Source organism: Leptopilina heterotoma, unplaced genomic scaffold (genome assembly GCF_015476425.1).
Source record: "Leptopilina heterotoma isolate Lh14 unplaced genomic scaffold, ASM1547642v1 Lhet_608, whole genome shotgun sequence".
Taxonomy (NCBI): domain Eukaryota; kingdom Metazoa; phylum Arthropoda; class Insecta; order Hymenoptera; family Figitidae; genus Leptopilina; species Leptopilina heterotoma.
The window spans coordinates 422,140-440,294 of record NW_025111140.1 but is presented as its reverse complement, the minus strand read 5'-3'; the positions used below and the strand labels follow the sequence as shown (position 1 = coordinate 440,294).

The 18,155-nt window shown below is 26.2% G+C and overlaps 1 protein-coding gene across 1 annotated transcript; it reads right to left on the bottom strand.

Moving 5' to 3' along the window:
• Window positions 1–4,127: 4,127 nt before the first annotated feature.
• LOC122509571 lies at window positions 4,128–11,590 on the bottom strand. The gene is made up of 9 exons (XM_043623737.1): window positions 11,374–11,590; window positions 10,154–10,272; window positions 5,825–5,935; window positions 5,514–5,700; window positions 5,379–5,450; window positions 5,250–5,299; window positions 4,949–5,162; window positions 4,461–4,859; window positions 4,128–4,351 (listed from the first exon to the last, which is right to left on the bottom strand). The coding sequence occupies exons 1-9, from the start codon at window positions 11,588–11,590 to the stop codon at window positions 4,128–4,130; spliced, it is 1,593 nt and encodes a 530-aa protein (XP_043479672.1).
• Window positions 11,591–18,155: the final 6,565 nt, after the last annotated feature.

Here is an 18,155-nt window from a genome sequence, read left to right as displayed (position 1 = left end):
TGCAGAAAGTTTGCAGCAAGTTTGCAAATTTGCATTGCAAGTTTGCAGCAAAATTGAGGCAAATAACAAAATGTCCGCCTTGTGTAAATTTTGCGGAGCAAACTTGCTACAAGTTTTCACAGAAAACTTGCAGAAAAGTTGTAACAAACTTGCAGCAAACTTTCTGAAAACTTTAAACATTTTCAAAAAAACCTTTTTGTATTCAAAATGTATGTATTTTGTAAAATGTTGCCTTCCCTTTCAGAGAAGGTGACAAAATATAGTGCGCAGCTCTATATGTCACAGAAAACTACTGCGCAGACATTTTAATTTACCTTGCCACGCAAGTTTTCTGCAAGTTTGCTCCGCAAACTTTACACAAGGCGGACATTTTGTTATTTGCAGCAAACTTAATGCATATAACAAATAACAAAAATGCTAATTTGCGAAGTTTGTAATGCAAACTTGCTGCAAACTTTCTGCAATTTGTTGTGCTATCTGGACATAGTGTAAACGGAAAATTATTTTTCATTTATCGAAACCCTTGCGAAATCGTTTTACCAAATGTCTCCCCACGTGGGTATACATTTGGGATACATTTGGGAGACATTTGGTAAATTGCTTTATAATTCTGTTAAAAGACAGAATTTGATGAAAAAACGATTGGAAATTAAAAAGGAACATTTGGAGAATGAAATTATGCAAATATTTTTATAAAGAAAGCTTTGAATAATTAATAATTAACTGAAATGTGCAAAAATGTCATTGTGATTTTACCCTACTAAAAATAAAATCAAGAATGATCAGAAAACTGGTCAGACCGCCTGACCACTTTAATCCAGTTTTCTTACGATTCTGGATGAAGTTCGTCAGAAATCTATCACAACTGGTCAGGAGGAAGTTTAAAGTGGTCACAAGTTTGCTACTATCCCCTCCACTTTGTTGACCCCGCCCATTACTGGTGACGATTTTAGACCATTTCTAAGTCATTTCTGACCATATTTTTGAACCACTTCTGACTTTTCTAGTCTATTTTTGACATTTCTTCTGACCATTTTTAACAAGAAACTTTACCACTACTACTGGTTTTATTAAAACACTATACTAATAACGATTTTCTATTAAAAATTTTTTTATTAACATTTTCTCTGTTTAATATTTACAAAAAATTACATATGTATAATGCTAACAACGATAAATAATAATAGTAAATTTAAAATAAAAATTGGAATATTCCCTTCTTGCAATTGAAACAGGGATTAAATATCCATTTCGTAATTAATATTTTCGTATTTTTTTTTGTAAAAACGCAGTTTTCTAATCTTATGGTTTTTCAAAATTAACTTCAAATAATTTTGTTTCTAACTATTCAAAACAAAAAAAATTACATTTTTCCACAGTAAAGCGAATTAAGTAATATAATTATTCTTTATATAGTATTAAAAGTGGAATTTTCAGCAGATTTTTAAACTATTTTTTGTCTACTAGTTGTTTTTTTCTATTATTTTCTTTTAATAGTTCTATTTGTAGTAATTCCCTATTGAAAAAATACATCTGTAATTACACATGTAATTTGAACATTGATTTTCTTTTCAAAATTTCTAAAATTGTTAGGTCTCGCATAACAGCCACAAATTTTTGAGACCGTCGAAAATCTTTAACGCAAATTACATTCAATTTAATAAAAGTGTTTCAACATGTAGCACAAACTGTAATCTGTTCTTATAAGTTCTAATTTAAATACTTTTATAAATAAAATAAATATAATTGCAATATAACCAGATAACTAAAATAATACTAAAATTACAAATATGAAGTAAATGACTTTACCGACCAAAGATGATCCACAAGTTTTGAACGTTCAAATGAACGAAACACTTTTTATTAGAAATATTTTTATAAATTACTGTTCGCAATAAAAATAAAAAACTTAAATTTTACACTTAGAAACTTTATAATTCATTTTTTTTATATCGACAAAAAATTATTGTAATAAATATTTAAATTAAAGAAGAAATAAATAAATTTCGTTCATTTGAACGTTCAGAACTTTAGGATCATGACCAAAGATGTAATTCTTTATATGTAATTTGTACTTTTTGTTTCAATTGAATTTATGATATTTACTTTGATTTAGGATTCGCTAATTATTATCTTAATTTTTTATGAACAAAAATTATTTGGATTTAATTAACTTTAAAGATTTTTATGAGCAATTATCAATTATAATTATAAGCAATTAACGTGTTTACACTTTCATAATTTTTTATTTTAATTTATATGGGGCATTCCATTTCATAACGAACCACCTTATAAACAATTGACATTGTAAGGCAATTTTTAAATAATTATTTCTCCTATTTATTGAAGTCAAACTTTATTTACTTTTAGTGATTTTCAAAGAAAATTTTCTCAACTTTATGATGGTAAAAATTTTTTTTAAAAAAATAATAGAATTTATGAAAAAAATTAAGTTTGAAAGTTAACCTTTTGAATATTTCAAAACATGTCGCGTCCGATTTTCTTGTAATTTATTTCAAAATGAATCTTAAAAATTCTAGTTTTATTTACTGTAAACATTATAATGGGCAATTTGGTTGAAATTAAGAAATTAATTAAATTTTACAAGAATTTCGAAGGTTATAATGTATATATCGAGCGGAATTTGTTTTTTTTTCAAACTTGTACACAGTTTAACCTCTGACATCTTTGTAAAATTTAATTAATTTCTTAATTTTAACCGAATTGCCCATTATAATGTTTACAGTAAATAAAACTAGAATTTTTAAGCTTCATTTTGACATAAATTACAAGAAAATCGGACGCGACATGTTTTGAGATATTCAAAAGGTTAACATTCAAACTTAATTTTTTTCATAAATTCTATTAGTTTTTAAAAAAAAATTTTTACCATCATAAAGTTGAGAAAATTTTCTTTTAAAATCACTAATAGTAAATAAAGTTTCGCTTCAATAAATAGGAGAAATAATTATTTAAAAATTGCCTTACAATGTCAATTGTTTATAAGGTGGTTCGTTTTGAAATGGAATGCCCCATATATAATGAATTCTACCCATAAATACTAATTTTATCGCTACAAGAAAAATGTATTTTGACTAGATTGTCAAAATGCATGAAAGATACATTTTTCAATTTCATTATTATTTATGTAATAACTAAAAACTTTTTATTTACAACATCAATTATTTTGTATCAATGATATCATTACCCAGTAAAAAAAATTCGATACACGGACCGTGGAGTTCGTATACGAGCTCGGTAGCTCGTATGAGAAATATGAGAAATCTCTCATACGAGCCTTTTCCGTAATGAGAAGTGTATAGATGCTTGTATACGAGGTGACTTTTAAAGCATTTTTCTTAATATAACACTATTTTAAAGTAAATGTAGATAATAGAAATGAATTTTCAAAGTAAAACAAAGCTAAATTTATAAGGGAAATGAAGTTTTAAAAAAAAAAGGATAATTTTGTTCAAAGAATTTATTCACACTGAAAAAAGGTTAGAATTTGATAATTCCTTGTTACTCTAACTTACCGACATTAGATATTTCTCGGATGCGGTAAGCACGATTTTGTATTAAATTTAATTATTTTATATGAACATTTATTTAATAAATAAATAATAATATATTATTAATTAGCAATGAAGAAAAACTTATTTATTCTACCGCCAATACAAAATCGTGCTTACCGCATCCAAGAAATATCTAATGTCGGTTAGTTAGAGTAACAAGGAATTATCAAATTCTAACCTTTTTTCAGTGTGAATAAATTCTTTGAACAAAATTATCCTTTTTTTCTTAAAACTTCATTTCCCTTATGAATTTAGCTTTGTTTTACTTTGAAAATTTATTTCTATTATCTACATTTACTTTAAAATAGTGTTACATTAATAAAAATGCTTTAAAAGGCACCTCGTATACAAGCATCTATACACTTCTCATTACGGGAAAGGCTCGTATGAGAGATTTCTCATATTTCTCATACGAGCTACCGAGCTCGTATACGAACTCCGCGGTCCGTGTATCGAATTTTTTTTTACTAGGTAAAAGAGAATTGTGTTTTTGTTTTAAATTAATTATAAAAAGCAAAGAGTTTTTAGTTATAACTTAAAACAAACAAATTTCTAAAACAGTTTTTCGTTTAAAATTTGACACGAAAGAATTCTAGGTCCAATATTTGTAACTAAATGTTTGTTGCCCAATATTTTTTTCCAGTGCGCTTCTGGATTTAGTCCCGTGTATCGTGGTTTCTTGTTTAAATTTTCCTTTTCTTCAGATTCATCCTCCATGTCATTAGCTTTCCTTTTTTTGGGAGACATTTGTTTATTTTGCTCTTCTTCGGGTACATCTAAAAAATCATTTCAATTAAAATTTAAACAAATATTAATTGAAATTTTATATATAACTTAAACAAATCAAAATACATTATAATGAATTGAAATGTATACATGTATAACCTTGTGAGTAAATTTCATTTTTATATTGTTCCTGTACGTCGTCACAAAAATTTTCCTGCATTTCTTGGATTAAATCATTGTCAATTGCATTTTGAAAAATTGCATCAAAACTTCTTTGTGGATCCATCTCATCATTTTCCACTTCCTCGTTTGTTTCTAGGTCTGCTTCTTTGTCATCATTCTGTTCTTCTCCTTTTTTATCACCTATTGCCACTCTGCTTTCTTGATTTACGTTTTTAGTTTTAGTCAAATTTTTTGAATGTTGTTTATTTTTTATATCCTTTCTTTTACTTAAAAGAGTTGTTCTTTTATAATTTATGGATTTAAAAAAATTTAACGACTCTTTTTCGAATGTTTTCTCAGTCCACCTTTGATCTTCAGCCCAATTAACAAATCCAGCTAAAAAATAAATTAATTAGTTTTTTATTTTAGCATTTATTCGTTTAATAATATGTTAAGCCGATAAGAAACTTGAACTGGAATTTTACCATAAACTGCATGCAGTTTGCTTTCTTCTAGTCGCGGTTTTTTTTCCACTTTAGATTTGTTATTGGCTTTGCCGAAAACCGAATGGGTTCTTAATGTTTCTGCACCAAAAACTAATTCCGCTAAGTTGCCGATAAACACTGAAGCTTTTCTGGTTGATATCTTTAGAAGATTGAACTTATCCTTGTTGACACCGACAGAGTCGTTCAAAAAAACCTAAAAGAGAATATTTTTTTTAAGTTTGTTTCGAAGGTTAAAAATTAAAAGGTTAAATTTAAAAAATTCGAATAAAATCGAACGTACTATTGGAGATGGAATATTTCCGTCCTTGTTGACCAATGCTTCCTCTAGATCTGTAAAAATTATAAAAATACGTATAACACAGTGAAATAAAAAAGCTCAATTTTGAGATTACTTTTCAATGACGCTTACCGCAAATTTTTTGTTTTTGAATTAAGTTTTCTTCTTGATGTCTTTTTGCTTCTAATTTGACCTCTTCTAATTCTAAAAAGTGAATGTATAATTAAAATATACAGTGTCATAAATAATAATGTCTTCTTTACATACTATTAATTTGGTTTTTTAGAAGGAAATTTTCGTTTTGCAGGTTTCTTATTTCCGCTTTAGCTTTTTCGTAAAAAGTTATTCCATGGTTACATTTTTTTTTCTCTTCTTCTAATTCCTTTTCCAATCTTCCAATTTTTTTTATAAGTTGCTGATTGGAAGGGCATCTCTCCAATTTTTCTTGTTCTATCTGTAATAAATAATATTTTAAATTTGTCAATAGTGTACACAAAACTTTTAGTCTGATAAAAGTCTGTGAAAAATGACATTAGTTAACTTCAGCTTAAAGTATAAAGTTAGACTAAATGACTCACCTCATCTATCACCTCATCTTTATGGTTAATAATTAGAACTTCCTGATGCATAATCTCATCAATGAATTTCCTATTCATATCCTTCTCTCTTAATAGTTTTTTACTCTTGCCCTTCAAAAAGAAAATTAATAAGATTACAAAAATGAAATTTGATGAATGATTTTAGATATACAAAATCAATATGAGAATGTTCCAAGTATAATTTATAAATAGTACTTTTCATATTAATAACGTCATAATGCTTGCTATTCCCCTTTTGTAACATTAAATGTTATAAAATAATATATTCCAAACTTAAGTTTTTCCGTGTACGTTACAAAGAAATTCCTTGAAAGTATACCAGGGTGTTTACTATTTTCGTTCAACAGAATTCCCGGTTTTTTCCAGGCTGTGTCCAAATTTTTCCCAGTTTTTTAATCATCAAATTTAAATTTATTTGATTTCAAACCTAAATAAATCTACAAATGGCTTCGGAAATTTTTATTAAAAATTTATGAATAATTAGATTGTTCTGACGAGTTTCTTTAAATTTTTTAAAATTAATGTTTTTTTTAATAATTTGAAAGAAAATAATTTAATTGAACAAAGAATTTTTCGAATTTTTAAAAATATATTTATAAAAGTAATTGAATTCCTCCAAAGAATGTTGTATTATTTATGAAAATAATTCAATTCTTGGGAAGAATTTGACAAAAAAAATTTAAAAATAATCATTAATAATTAATTATTTACTTAATAAAGTAATCAAAACTTATTTTGCTGAAGAAATAAATAAATATAATTTATCTGAACAAATTTAAATTTTCAAAAAGCTTTGAGAAAATTCAATTTTATTTAAAAAAATTCATTGTGTATGTTCTTTTTAAATGGACTAATAAAAATTTTAAATATCAATCTTCGCTCTAAGAAATATAAACCAACGTTAAAAAGGGACTCTTTAAAAAATTCAATTATTTACCCACGTGAAAATATTCCCGGGAGTGCTAACGGGAAATTCTCGGTCAGATTTTTTGACGTAGTAAAATAAACATCGATAACCAACAATTATTTAGGTACCTCCTATCAATCTATATAAGTGATTCCTGATTAACTTTTTTGTGTGACTTAATTTAAATCAATGATAAAAAGTTCCCGGGAATTATACCGAGAATTTCCAGTGAGTAAAAAAACATTGGTTTATGATACGGTAAACTGTTATTTTTTTGTCCATTAGAATTTAGTTTAATGAACATAGAATAATTGATAAAAGTGTAAAAATAACCATTGTCTGTTATTCAAAATTAATTAATTCATCATTATTTAATTATTAAATACTAGAAAAAATTAAAATAATAGTTAAAATGTTTGGAAATTTTGTTTCGCAAATAACCTAATTTTATTACATTTATCAATTAATTACAAATTAGTGGAAATAATAAATTAAATAAAAACTCACAAAACATTAAGTACTTGCAACGAACAGAAAATATTCTTAATTGAAAATTGGCACTTTAATGATTTTGACAATTTTCAACTGCCGATAACTCTTTCCCTGTTGTATATATATTTAACATTTTTTATTTGTTACTAAATTAATATATGAATATAATTAATATCTAAATATGTAATTATATATCTAATTAATATACACAAGTTTTCAATGTAAAGTGATGAGACAACTTTCAGTTAAAAACAAAACCTATAACTAATAAATACATTAATCTGAAAAAATACAAAAAATTGTTTAAAAAATTTAGAAGTTTATCGCAAATAGTTTATACTTCGTGAGTTTTTATCTAATTTATTATTTTCACTTTATCATGATTAATTGATAAAAATAATGAAATTAGGTTAGTTGTTAAACAAAATTGTAAAACATATTTTAACTAAATTATTTTAATTTTTTCGAAATAATGTTAAATTCATTAACTTTGAATGACAGACAATGGTTTTTTTACACCTTTGTTAATATTATTCTACGTTTTGTAATCAAATTTTCCGTATCATAAAAAAAAATTTTCGACTTCTCTCTTATAGGCGAAAATAGAGCGTAAAACTTTCCTGAAAATTTAAATAAAATTTTTGCCCATATACAGTAGGGGAAAGGTGTACGAGATGATCCCCTGGGGCAAGATGATCATTTTGAATTTTGGAGAGCCAAATGACGTTGCCAATGACAAACCTATGAATCAGTCAAACTGTCATGATAACAAGAGTCATTAAAAAAATTTTATTGGAAAAAATAAAAATTTCATAGTTTTGATCTAAGGAAAGCTAAACTTTGAACTTATGTAACTTTTGTTGTAGAAGCTGGAATTCAAAGTTCCTTGTGCTGATAGTTCAGTATATCTTCAATTAAGTGTTATGATTGTTACTTTTGACTACCAAAGCTTGTAGGTTAAGTTACGAACAAATTAAAAATTAGTGTCATTTGGGGCAAGATGATCCCTCAATGGGTGTACAAGATGATCCCCCCTGATTCCAATGTATTTCATCTCACCTCAACCTGAATTTGTTAGTATTAATAAAAAATTCAATTTTTCTCGCTTCTTATTTGTTTTTATTATGTAAACTAACTTATTTAACACAAAAAGTTGAAATCGAAGTACATCTATTTTATTAATTTTTTTGTTGTACAAAATGACATGTAATTATAGAATAGGAAAACGAATCGTGGTGAGTGTTCAAAAGCATTTATGGCCTAAATAATGCATATTTAATATTGATATACACGTTATTCCTTCAATTTAGTCTCCTTTTCCAATAATTGGGCTAAGCTAAACGTACGGATCATCTTGCCCATACCAGGGGGATCATCTTGGACACCCCGGTGTCCAAGATGATCCTTTTGTAAGGTTTTAGAAAAATTAAATTTACTTGTAAAATATTAATTAGCTGCATATATTTCTAATCAGAAAAGTTAGATAAATTAATTATCTACTAGTTCGTACAAAAAAACTCGAAAATGTTGATTTTTCTTTGAATAATGGTCATTCTCCCTTAGGGAGATCATCTCATACACCTTTCCCCAATGCGAAATTTTTTTTTTAATTTTCAGGAAAGTTTCCCGTTAAACATTTATTGAAGTGGGACATTTAAATATTTACAAAATTTTCAATAAACTTGTCAAGTAAATACTTTGAAGTTTGCATAAATAATAAATAAAAATCAAATTAATTATTTTTTCTTTAATTATTTTTAATGGGACGTATGTTTATGAAAAGAGATTGAATTAAAAAATTATTGTTTATTTTAATTCTTCCTTACAGAGGAAATATTGTATTACCCCAAAATTATCATTTTAAGTTTTTGAGATTTTTTTCCTTTCTCGACCTGGGGAAAAATGCTTTTCACATAAAGAAAATAATGTCAAGAATAATGATATTTTGAATTATGCCCGTCTGTGTGTGTATATGTATTCACATTACATTTTACTCAAACCTCACGGGCTCGAGCCGGGTCCCTCGGACCCGGACGAAAGTTTATTTCTTTTTACTTTTTATTTGATACATTTATATATTTATTTTATATTATAAATAATATAATTTTTAAAACTATTTTATTAAATAATTTTTTTAAAATGATGTAATTATATGTTAGATAAAAAATATTAAGAACATTGCTATCATAAATTTTTATTTTCTATTGAACTGAAATACCAGGTCCCTTCGGACCTGGCTTGTGCGCACAGTCGGAAAGACGAACTCGAGCCCGTGAGGGTTAATATTTCTGAAATGAAACATTATTCCTCATATTTATATAAACAGAGAACTCAATAAAATTAAAAGCATAGAAAGTATTTCTGAAAAATATTATCTTCTTTATTACACACCTTTTTGTCATATGGATATACAACGCAGCAGGGAGACCAGGGGATTAGGACTCGTGAAAAAAGGATATTCAAAGCCCTCAAGAAGATCATAAAACATTTAAAGAGAATTGGGTTTTCCCATCAAAATATTTTTAGCCATTTATGTAAAGCACCGAATTTGGTAACAATAAATTAAATAATTTATAATTAAATTTCCAATGAAATTCTAAATTTTGCGAAATACTTTTTAGTCACAACAAGAAAAAATTATTTGCCTCACTTTAGTGACCTTTCATGTTCTGCATAGTAAAAATTATTCTGAAAAATTTTAAAGTGAAAATTCAAGAGAATTTTTATAGAAACTGGATCGAATTTTAATAGAAATTTAATGGAAGTTCCATGGAATTTTCTGAGAAATTTCTAGTGATTTTTAAGTAGGAAATTAATTTTTTATAAAATTCCCTGACTTTTACTTTTGTTTTAGAATCATCCCGAAACTGTAAATGGAAACTAAACAATTAATACTGAAAACTACTTACTTTTGAAACATTATTTTTTGATTCGTCCAAACTGTCACTATTTGTTGACTCAGACAGATCATTCAGAAGATGAGATGGGGGTGGCGCACATCTTTTACTTTCCAGTGAACTTTGACTATCTACAAAATTTTTCAAAAATCATTACATTATTTTGCTACCATACACATTCATATAATTAAAATGCGGGACACAATATATTTTTAAAAAATTCTTAACTAGCCTACAATTCAGAAGTTATGCCTGATCGATAAACTGACTGTTAATTTGTTCCGTCATTTTAAATTTTGAATGAATATGTATGAATCTTATACACAATTAAATCATACACAAGGAAAGTAATTAATATTTAAAATATTACATAATTATATTGTACACGTAAAAATTCTGGGAGGAACTCGCCTTGCGCTCGGAAACACTTCTTGGTACCAGTCGGGCAGCAGCAAAAGGTGCAGAGGCCTACACTTCTACGTGACTGATATCAAGAAATGCGTCCTAGCTCAAGGCGAGTTCCACCCAGTCGCTGAATTATCGATACTTTATATCAAATTATATTTAAAATTCAAACAATTTAATCTTAAATTCCGAAATTCTATACGCATAAAATGAAAATAATTAAAACTCTACACATTAAATATGTAGTATTTGAATTTGAAGAATTTTTAAACTTTTCATTTGCTTGGAAATTTTCTTGAGTTAACGGTTTAGAATTCGAACCGTCTTCGGTTTAGCAAATCCAAAAAAATCCAAAGCATTATTATTTTTAACTTTTATTAAAATTTTTATAATTTTAGTTAGCATTTTGGCACAAATATTTAAAATTTTGAAAAATGGTGTCATTCTTGTAATTGAAAACTTTATTACAATTTTAATTACAATAATTACTATAATTCTTACAACTGTACAATTCTTACAATTCAAAGTAACAAGTGTCATTAAAATTGCTTAAAAAAATATATATATGTACTAAGTATTATTTACATATTGTATATGAAAAAATATTTTTCTGTTTTAGAACTTTAAATTTATATCAAACTGACAGTTAAATGTTCTTCTACACTTGCTTCTAGAATAGTTAAGGGATTGTTTTTGCCAAAAAGTAATTGAAAACTTTTAATTTTTTAATATTATTAATATATTAATATTAATATTAATATTAATATTAATTTTTTAATATTATTATTATTTTTTATATTATTAATACAATAATTGATTGTAATTACCTGAAACTTTCAAAATCACAGCTTTCCTCTTTTCAATAATTTCTTCGCCTTCACTATTAATAATTGGTATTTTCACTTTAAAATACTTTAACTTTAATTCTATTTGGTTTTTTTCCCATACTTCAACGTTGAATTTTTTAATATTTTTAATGGGTATTACATGCTGCTCCCTTTTTTCATCTTCCACTTTAGCATAAAATTCTGCACAAGAACTCATCTTCAAGTTACATCACTTTTATAAGTTTTTTTCACGAAATCCACTTGCGAAATGTTGTGCGCACAATACTGCTCGGGTCTGAATCACTTGTCTGCCACTGTCAAAACAGAACTAAACTCAAACCGGGATTAACTCAAATTTCATAGCTAAACTAGAGTCTTCCTCTGCGCTCTGCTAGAATCAGAGAGTGCGCTATTGCAACAAAAATTTGTGTAGTCCAACCAAATAATTTCTTATTATTATTATTTTATTATATTTTTATATTTATTATTATTTTCATTTGTTTATTAATTTTAAATGAAAATTATATTATTAATTAAAACATAATTAGTCCTTGAAAAAATCTACCTACACATCAAAAATTTATAAGCTGAAGCAAAGTAAATCAATAACATAAAATGTTACATTAATTATTAATTACCTAGAAATAATAATTATTAATAATATTATTTAGTAAAAAATCTACTATTTTTATAAAAATTGAAAACTAATGTAAACGATACTGCCATTATTTATTTATGCTGGTTTAGTAATCGGCCCAGACAAGTTTCGTAATTGGCAAAATCAATTTGACATTGAGATTTCTAGAATAATTGAGGATCGGTCCAAAATTTGGGCCAGTAATCGGACGAGACTTGGATACCAAATTTTATCCTATAAATACATATTTTAATATATCTGATGCTCGCGGGGATCAAACACCATGAACCAAATTCTTATGCTTTATCATAGGGGAAGGCTTTCTGGTTGTCTCGTTAACGTTATTTTTCATTCTAGAAATACCATAATTAAAATCCTTTTAGAGCGATAAAAAGCAATAATACAATCCTAGTTAAATAAATTCTGAAATTGATTTTTGAAAAAATTTTGATAAATTAAAATTGAGACATTTTCATCTGCTAGCAAATGAAACATTTTTATAGGTAATTAAAGGTAAAAACTTTTTCTCAGTTTATGGCTTGCAGGTTGCCCCCCCACAAATTTTCACTTACACATATACTCTTGAATTACATTTTTATGATTGTTTAAAGTTTAGAATGGTTATTAAGCCAAAAGTGAAGTGTATTTATTATATTTCAATTTTTTTATTTCCAAATTGATATGTATATGTATAAGTATAAAGTTTGTTATATAATCTATTTTATATTTTAATTTTTTGTACTTTTTCCAAGAAAAACATAGTAGTCATATTTGGGGTTCTTCTTAAGAAGAAAAAGAAAAGTACAATAAACTTTTAAACGTATGTCTAAAAATTTTCTGAAAATTGCAATGAAAAAAATTTGAAGTCCCTCTGGACCAAGCGTGTTTTAAGCATTTTCAATAATAAATTATGAAAAAGTTTAAAAGTTTTATTTACAACAAATTTTTATTTCACAAAACCTTTAACAATAAATCAAAAAAACAACACAGAAAGGCAGAAATGTTATTGATTCCACAACAAGTTCCGCTGAGTGTTTTTGGTTGTCTAGGTCTTTCAGTGATTGCTAGAGCCAGCCCTGCATTCTACATCTCAATTTAATGAGTTTCTAATGAGTTTAAAATTGTGATGTTGCATACACAAAAGGCAGTGAGAAGTTTCTCCTAGAGGCAGTACTATTTCTGACACAGTGGAATAACAGATTCAAAATGAAGTGCTTAACTGTTGCCTAAAAGTGTAAATGAAGTGTTAAAAAATGAGTGGAAGAAAGCAGTACAAACAGTATTTTAAAAAAGATGGAATTGTGGACACTTTACCCAAGCATATCATTCGTAGATGTTGGGAAACTTTGAATAATATGGTAAGTGAAAAAATTGATAAAATGTTTAAAGTAATTTTCTTCAAATAATAATTGAATTTCTGCAATAATTTGTAACTTCTCAAAAATTCTCCAAATTGTATCGTACAATTTATGAACTTTTTGTGCTTTTTTAAACAAATTACGTATTTTTTTTTAATAAAACTAACTTTTACGGACTATAAGCAAATTTACGGACCTAGTTCGAGTCCTGTGCACTGTAAACAATTTTTCTGAAAAAATACGGACAGCACGGAACCCCAGACAGTGAGAATTTTTCCGAATAAAAAATTGGAGAAATTTTCGAATTATTTCAGAACATTTTCCACCTTTGTTAGATATTTTTCCTATCTTTAAGTCATGATTTTTTCCGAATTTTTTATTATTTTTTATTATTAAAGAGTTTTATTAAAAACCTCTTTAAAATACACAAATTATTTAAATATTTATATATAAAAAATTAAAACTGTTTATACTGCGTTATGATGTGTTCAACCGTGGGAGCTGCGCCTAGGAGCGCTCGACCAAGGGAGGCTGTGAAAATTTCTTGCAAAGAATCAGTTGTAAGAAACATGTGGACCATACCATTTTTTCGACTTCTTTCAAATTTCTAAAGATTCAATATCTTCAAAATTCTTCACCAACCGATTCATAGTATTCTTTAATTTTTTTCTTTTCATGTTTCTGTTAAATTTATGATATATATAAAGACGTTTGAGAAATATTTAAAAATATTTTTTACACAGAAAACATTTTTTCATGAAAAATATTTTTATATTTAATTTAGCAGTTTCTTAATTTTAACCAGTAAAAATATAACTATCTACACTACCGTCAAAAATTGTCAGTATGAACGACGGGCGAGATAAAAAAAATTGCTGCTGAAATTAAAATAACCTAGTCTATTATTCGAAAATTATAGAAACTTGGTTCTTCAATTGTTTAAAAGCCTATTAAATTCTGCGTCTATTAATATATAAATAAATAAATATTATTTTATATTTTTAAGAGATTTTAACACTTAAGATATTTTGAAAAAATTGATTAATTTTTCTATTTTTGTGGAATATGTTTGTGTGGTTGCACAGTGTGGTAAAATTGAAAGACAAATTTAAAAATTCTGCAGCATAATCATGAAAGTCTTTGAAACTTAAAAACCCTTCAACAGTTTTTGAAATATCAACAAAAATGTGCAAGCATGTTTTTCTAAAATTGAGGTGGTTATACACACTCATTGCACTCTCGCTGCTTACCTGATTCTTTGGGGCAGGGCCGAATAAGCAGCATGTAAACTGGGTTCTTACTTCTCTTTTTAAATTGAATGAAATAGTAAATTAAAAAAAATTAAAGTATGAATATAAAAAATAAATAAAAATTATTTTTCTAAATTGACTATTTCTTAATATTTATATATTATTCAATTTTTCAAAATAAATAGAAATAATGTAATTGTTTCTTTAATTAGCCCTTTAATAAAAACAGTAAACTTTCTGAAAATAGTTGTGCTTTCTGGGATGTGGATTTCTAAATGTAGTTTTTATATGATATATATATATAATAACATTTAAATATTATTTATAATCAGCAAAAAATTTTCCAGGATGATGAATCAACACAAGCAATGGATGTAGAAGACTTGTCAAATGTAAGTATGTTTAAAATTATTATATAAAGACATCAATAAAGCCCTACAAGGGTTCTGCGATTAGAATGGGACATAGTGTTCCCAAACGGATTTTTTATGCTGAACACAAATCAGGGCTTGAAAACTTGCCATCACGTTTCTTTTGAAAGGGCATATTACAGCATGTAATATCTGATATTAGGAAAGTTTAGTTTAGCTATTACTATTATCTAAATTTTTCTTAATTGAATAAAAAACTGTATGGAATCCTAAATGTTAATGTTCAAGAATGAAATTTTTTACTATATAGGTGATTCTCCTGAAAGATACTTTTTTCTTTGAATTACCAAAAAATCAAATTATTTTTTTTTAATTTTCTTTTCATAAATAAATTTTGATGATGTTTAAAGATAAGAATATAATTTACCAAAAATTAATTTTCAGAAATATGACCTCCAGCAACATTTAATTATCATGTATTTTATAGAGGTGAATTATATTAAATTATAACATTAAAATTAATGATTCTGTAAAAAAGCTCGGTAGGAATATTTTGTTTTAAATAATAAATTGTTATGTTTTAAGTTATTACACTTTTTGCTTGTAAATTTTATATTTATTAAATAAATAATTTATAATTTCAAAGTTAGATATTTCAAAACAATAAATAAAAATTTAAAAACAAAACACCTATCAAATATAAAAAATATAATTATGGGTGATTCTCCGCCTAGCGCACAATTCAATATCCCTTATGTTTTTTAAGAAATCAGTTTCATATATTCTAATAAATTCAACGTGGATAACTTATTTCCAGGATAACAAATAAAAGTCTATAGTTGTTGTCATTTAAAAGTTTATAATTTTACTTAAAAATCTGTTTTAAGGTGCCAAAACGTCATGAAGTAATCAGTCCGTAGCGTACTACCATTTCATATATAAAATGTTGTTTTTTTTTAGTAAAATATAATAATAAATATAATGAATATTGATATTTTCTCATTGTCTAAATTAGTAGAATTGAGAAAAACAAAACACTTATGGAAAAAAAATGTATTTTTTAATATTTTTGTATAGATATTTCTTGTCCCCCGTTTTCGCGTCATGGTATCATCACTTTGTAAAATTGCATAATTTACATCAAAAATCAAATCGAAAAATTACTTAACATTAATAAAAAGCATTAATAAACTCTCCTAAGTAAATTACTAAAAAAGAAATTAATAAAAAAATTTATTTTTCTGTTTTATATGTGTTACAAGCATGAAAGTTGCATAGGGAATCACAGAATCGTCGTAGTCGAATCATAATACATTTGCAATAAAATGAATAATTATTTATATTTAACCCCAAAGCAAGTTTAGTAGTATAAAGTAAGTAAAACAAACGACGTGGAAGAAAAGAATTTTTGAAATCGATAATAATTTGCTTAAAAATTAGTTTTTCTTGTGCGTCATGGTCGAATCAGAGCGTCATGGTGTAATCAATTTTACATGGGTGTTTATTGTAAAAAAGAAAATTATAATTATTTTGTCTTGCCCACCACGAATATTTCGTTCTTGAATGTTGAACTTTAAAATTCTATATCAACTTTTACTTAATTTGAAAAAAAATTTCAAAAATAGTAAAATCCAAATTGTGCGCTACGCGGAGAATCACCCTTATAAAATATACATGCTATTTAACTAAAATTCGAAGACAAAATTAAATATGTTTTTGAATTGGGTCAGTCCATTATGTTTTAAAAACTGTAATATTTTATAGAAATGATCTTTAATATTCTGAGAATGTTTATCGAGCATGTATTCTCAGAATATTAAAAATCATTTTTGTAAAATATAACAATTTTTAAAAAATAGACCGCGACGACTTTAACCCATTAATGCCATTAATTAAAAAAATAACAATTGGGATCCTGGCATGGGCATTAATAATAATTTTTGACTTTAAAAATTTTGTTTAAAAAAATTTGTTTAAACAATTTGTTATAAACAAATTAAGAAAAATTGATTTTCATAAAAAACTGATAGCACGATTCGATTCTACGCGAAAAACTACTACGAGAACATATATTACATAATTTTTTTTTACATAATTTTATAAAAATATTATAAACAATTAGCCTGCATATATACTCGTTCCAGCCCATGGGCACAGAAACGCAGATATCAAAAAAGTAACTATTGGGATCCTGGCATGGGGTATAATAATAATTTTTGACGTTAAAAATTTTGTTTAAAAAATTTTTTTTGTTATAAACAAATTTAAAAAAATTTAATTTCTTATAAACAAATTAAGAAAAATTTATTTTTATAAACAACTGATAGCGCCATTCGATTCTACGCGAAAAACTACTACGAGAACATATATTACATAATTTTATAAAAAACAGTTTTTCTTTATTTGTTTATAACAAATTGTTTTAAAAAATTTTTTTAAACAATTTTTAACATTAAAAATTATTATTAGACCCCATGCCAGGATCCCAATTGTTACTTTTTTAATATCTGCGTTTCTGTGCCCATGGGCTGGAACGAGTATTTATGCAGGCTAATTGTTTATAACATTTTTATAACAATAGGTCTTTTTTAAAAAATTATGTAACATATGTTCTCGTAGTAGTTTTTCGCGTAGAATCGAATGGCGCTATCAGTTTTTTATGAAAATTAATTTTTCTTAATTTGTTTATAACAAATTTTTTAAACAAATTTTTTTAAACAAAATTTTTAACGTCAAAAATTATTATTAGACCCCATGCCAGGATCCCAATTGTTATTTTGCTGATATCTGCGTTCCTGTGCCCATGGGCATTAATGGGTTAAGTGAAACATAATGGACTGAGCCAATTAGAAAAAACTTTAAATGTATAAGCATTGTAAGATTATGTAAAGATAGATAAATGTTTACAGAATATAAATATACATAGTTTAAAAAATTAAAACCTGATTGAATATCAATAAACAATAAATGTAAATAATTAATCTCTTATTGGAGCCACGTGAATTGGTCCCTTTCAGGAGAATTACCCATATGTATATACATCTGATAGCAAATAACCTTTTGGTAAGCTTACCGTAAGTTCGCCATGCAATGTTAGTAAGATTGCAGCTCAAGGTTGTCGCCAGCTTATCATAAGGCTAAAATGTTTACCTATCATAAGGTAATA

Bases quoted from the DNA above. Each gene is read 5' to 3' on its own strand.
- LOC122509571 (XM_043623737.1), bottom strand. From the start codon at position 11,590: ATGAGTTCTTGTGCAGAATTTTATGCTAAAGTGGAAGATGAAAAAAGG. The intron at 5,451-5,513 runs GTATGTAAAGAA...TTCACTTTTTAG, and splicing joins TCTAAAAAACCAAATTAATA to AATTAGAAGAGGTCAAATTA. The intron at 5,300-5,378 runs GTAAGCGTCATT...TAATTTTTACAG, and splicing joins TCAAAAACAAAAAATTTGCG to ATCTAGAGGAAGCATTGGTC.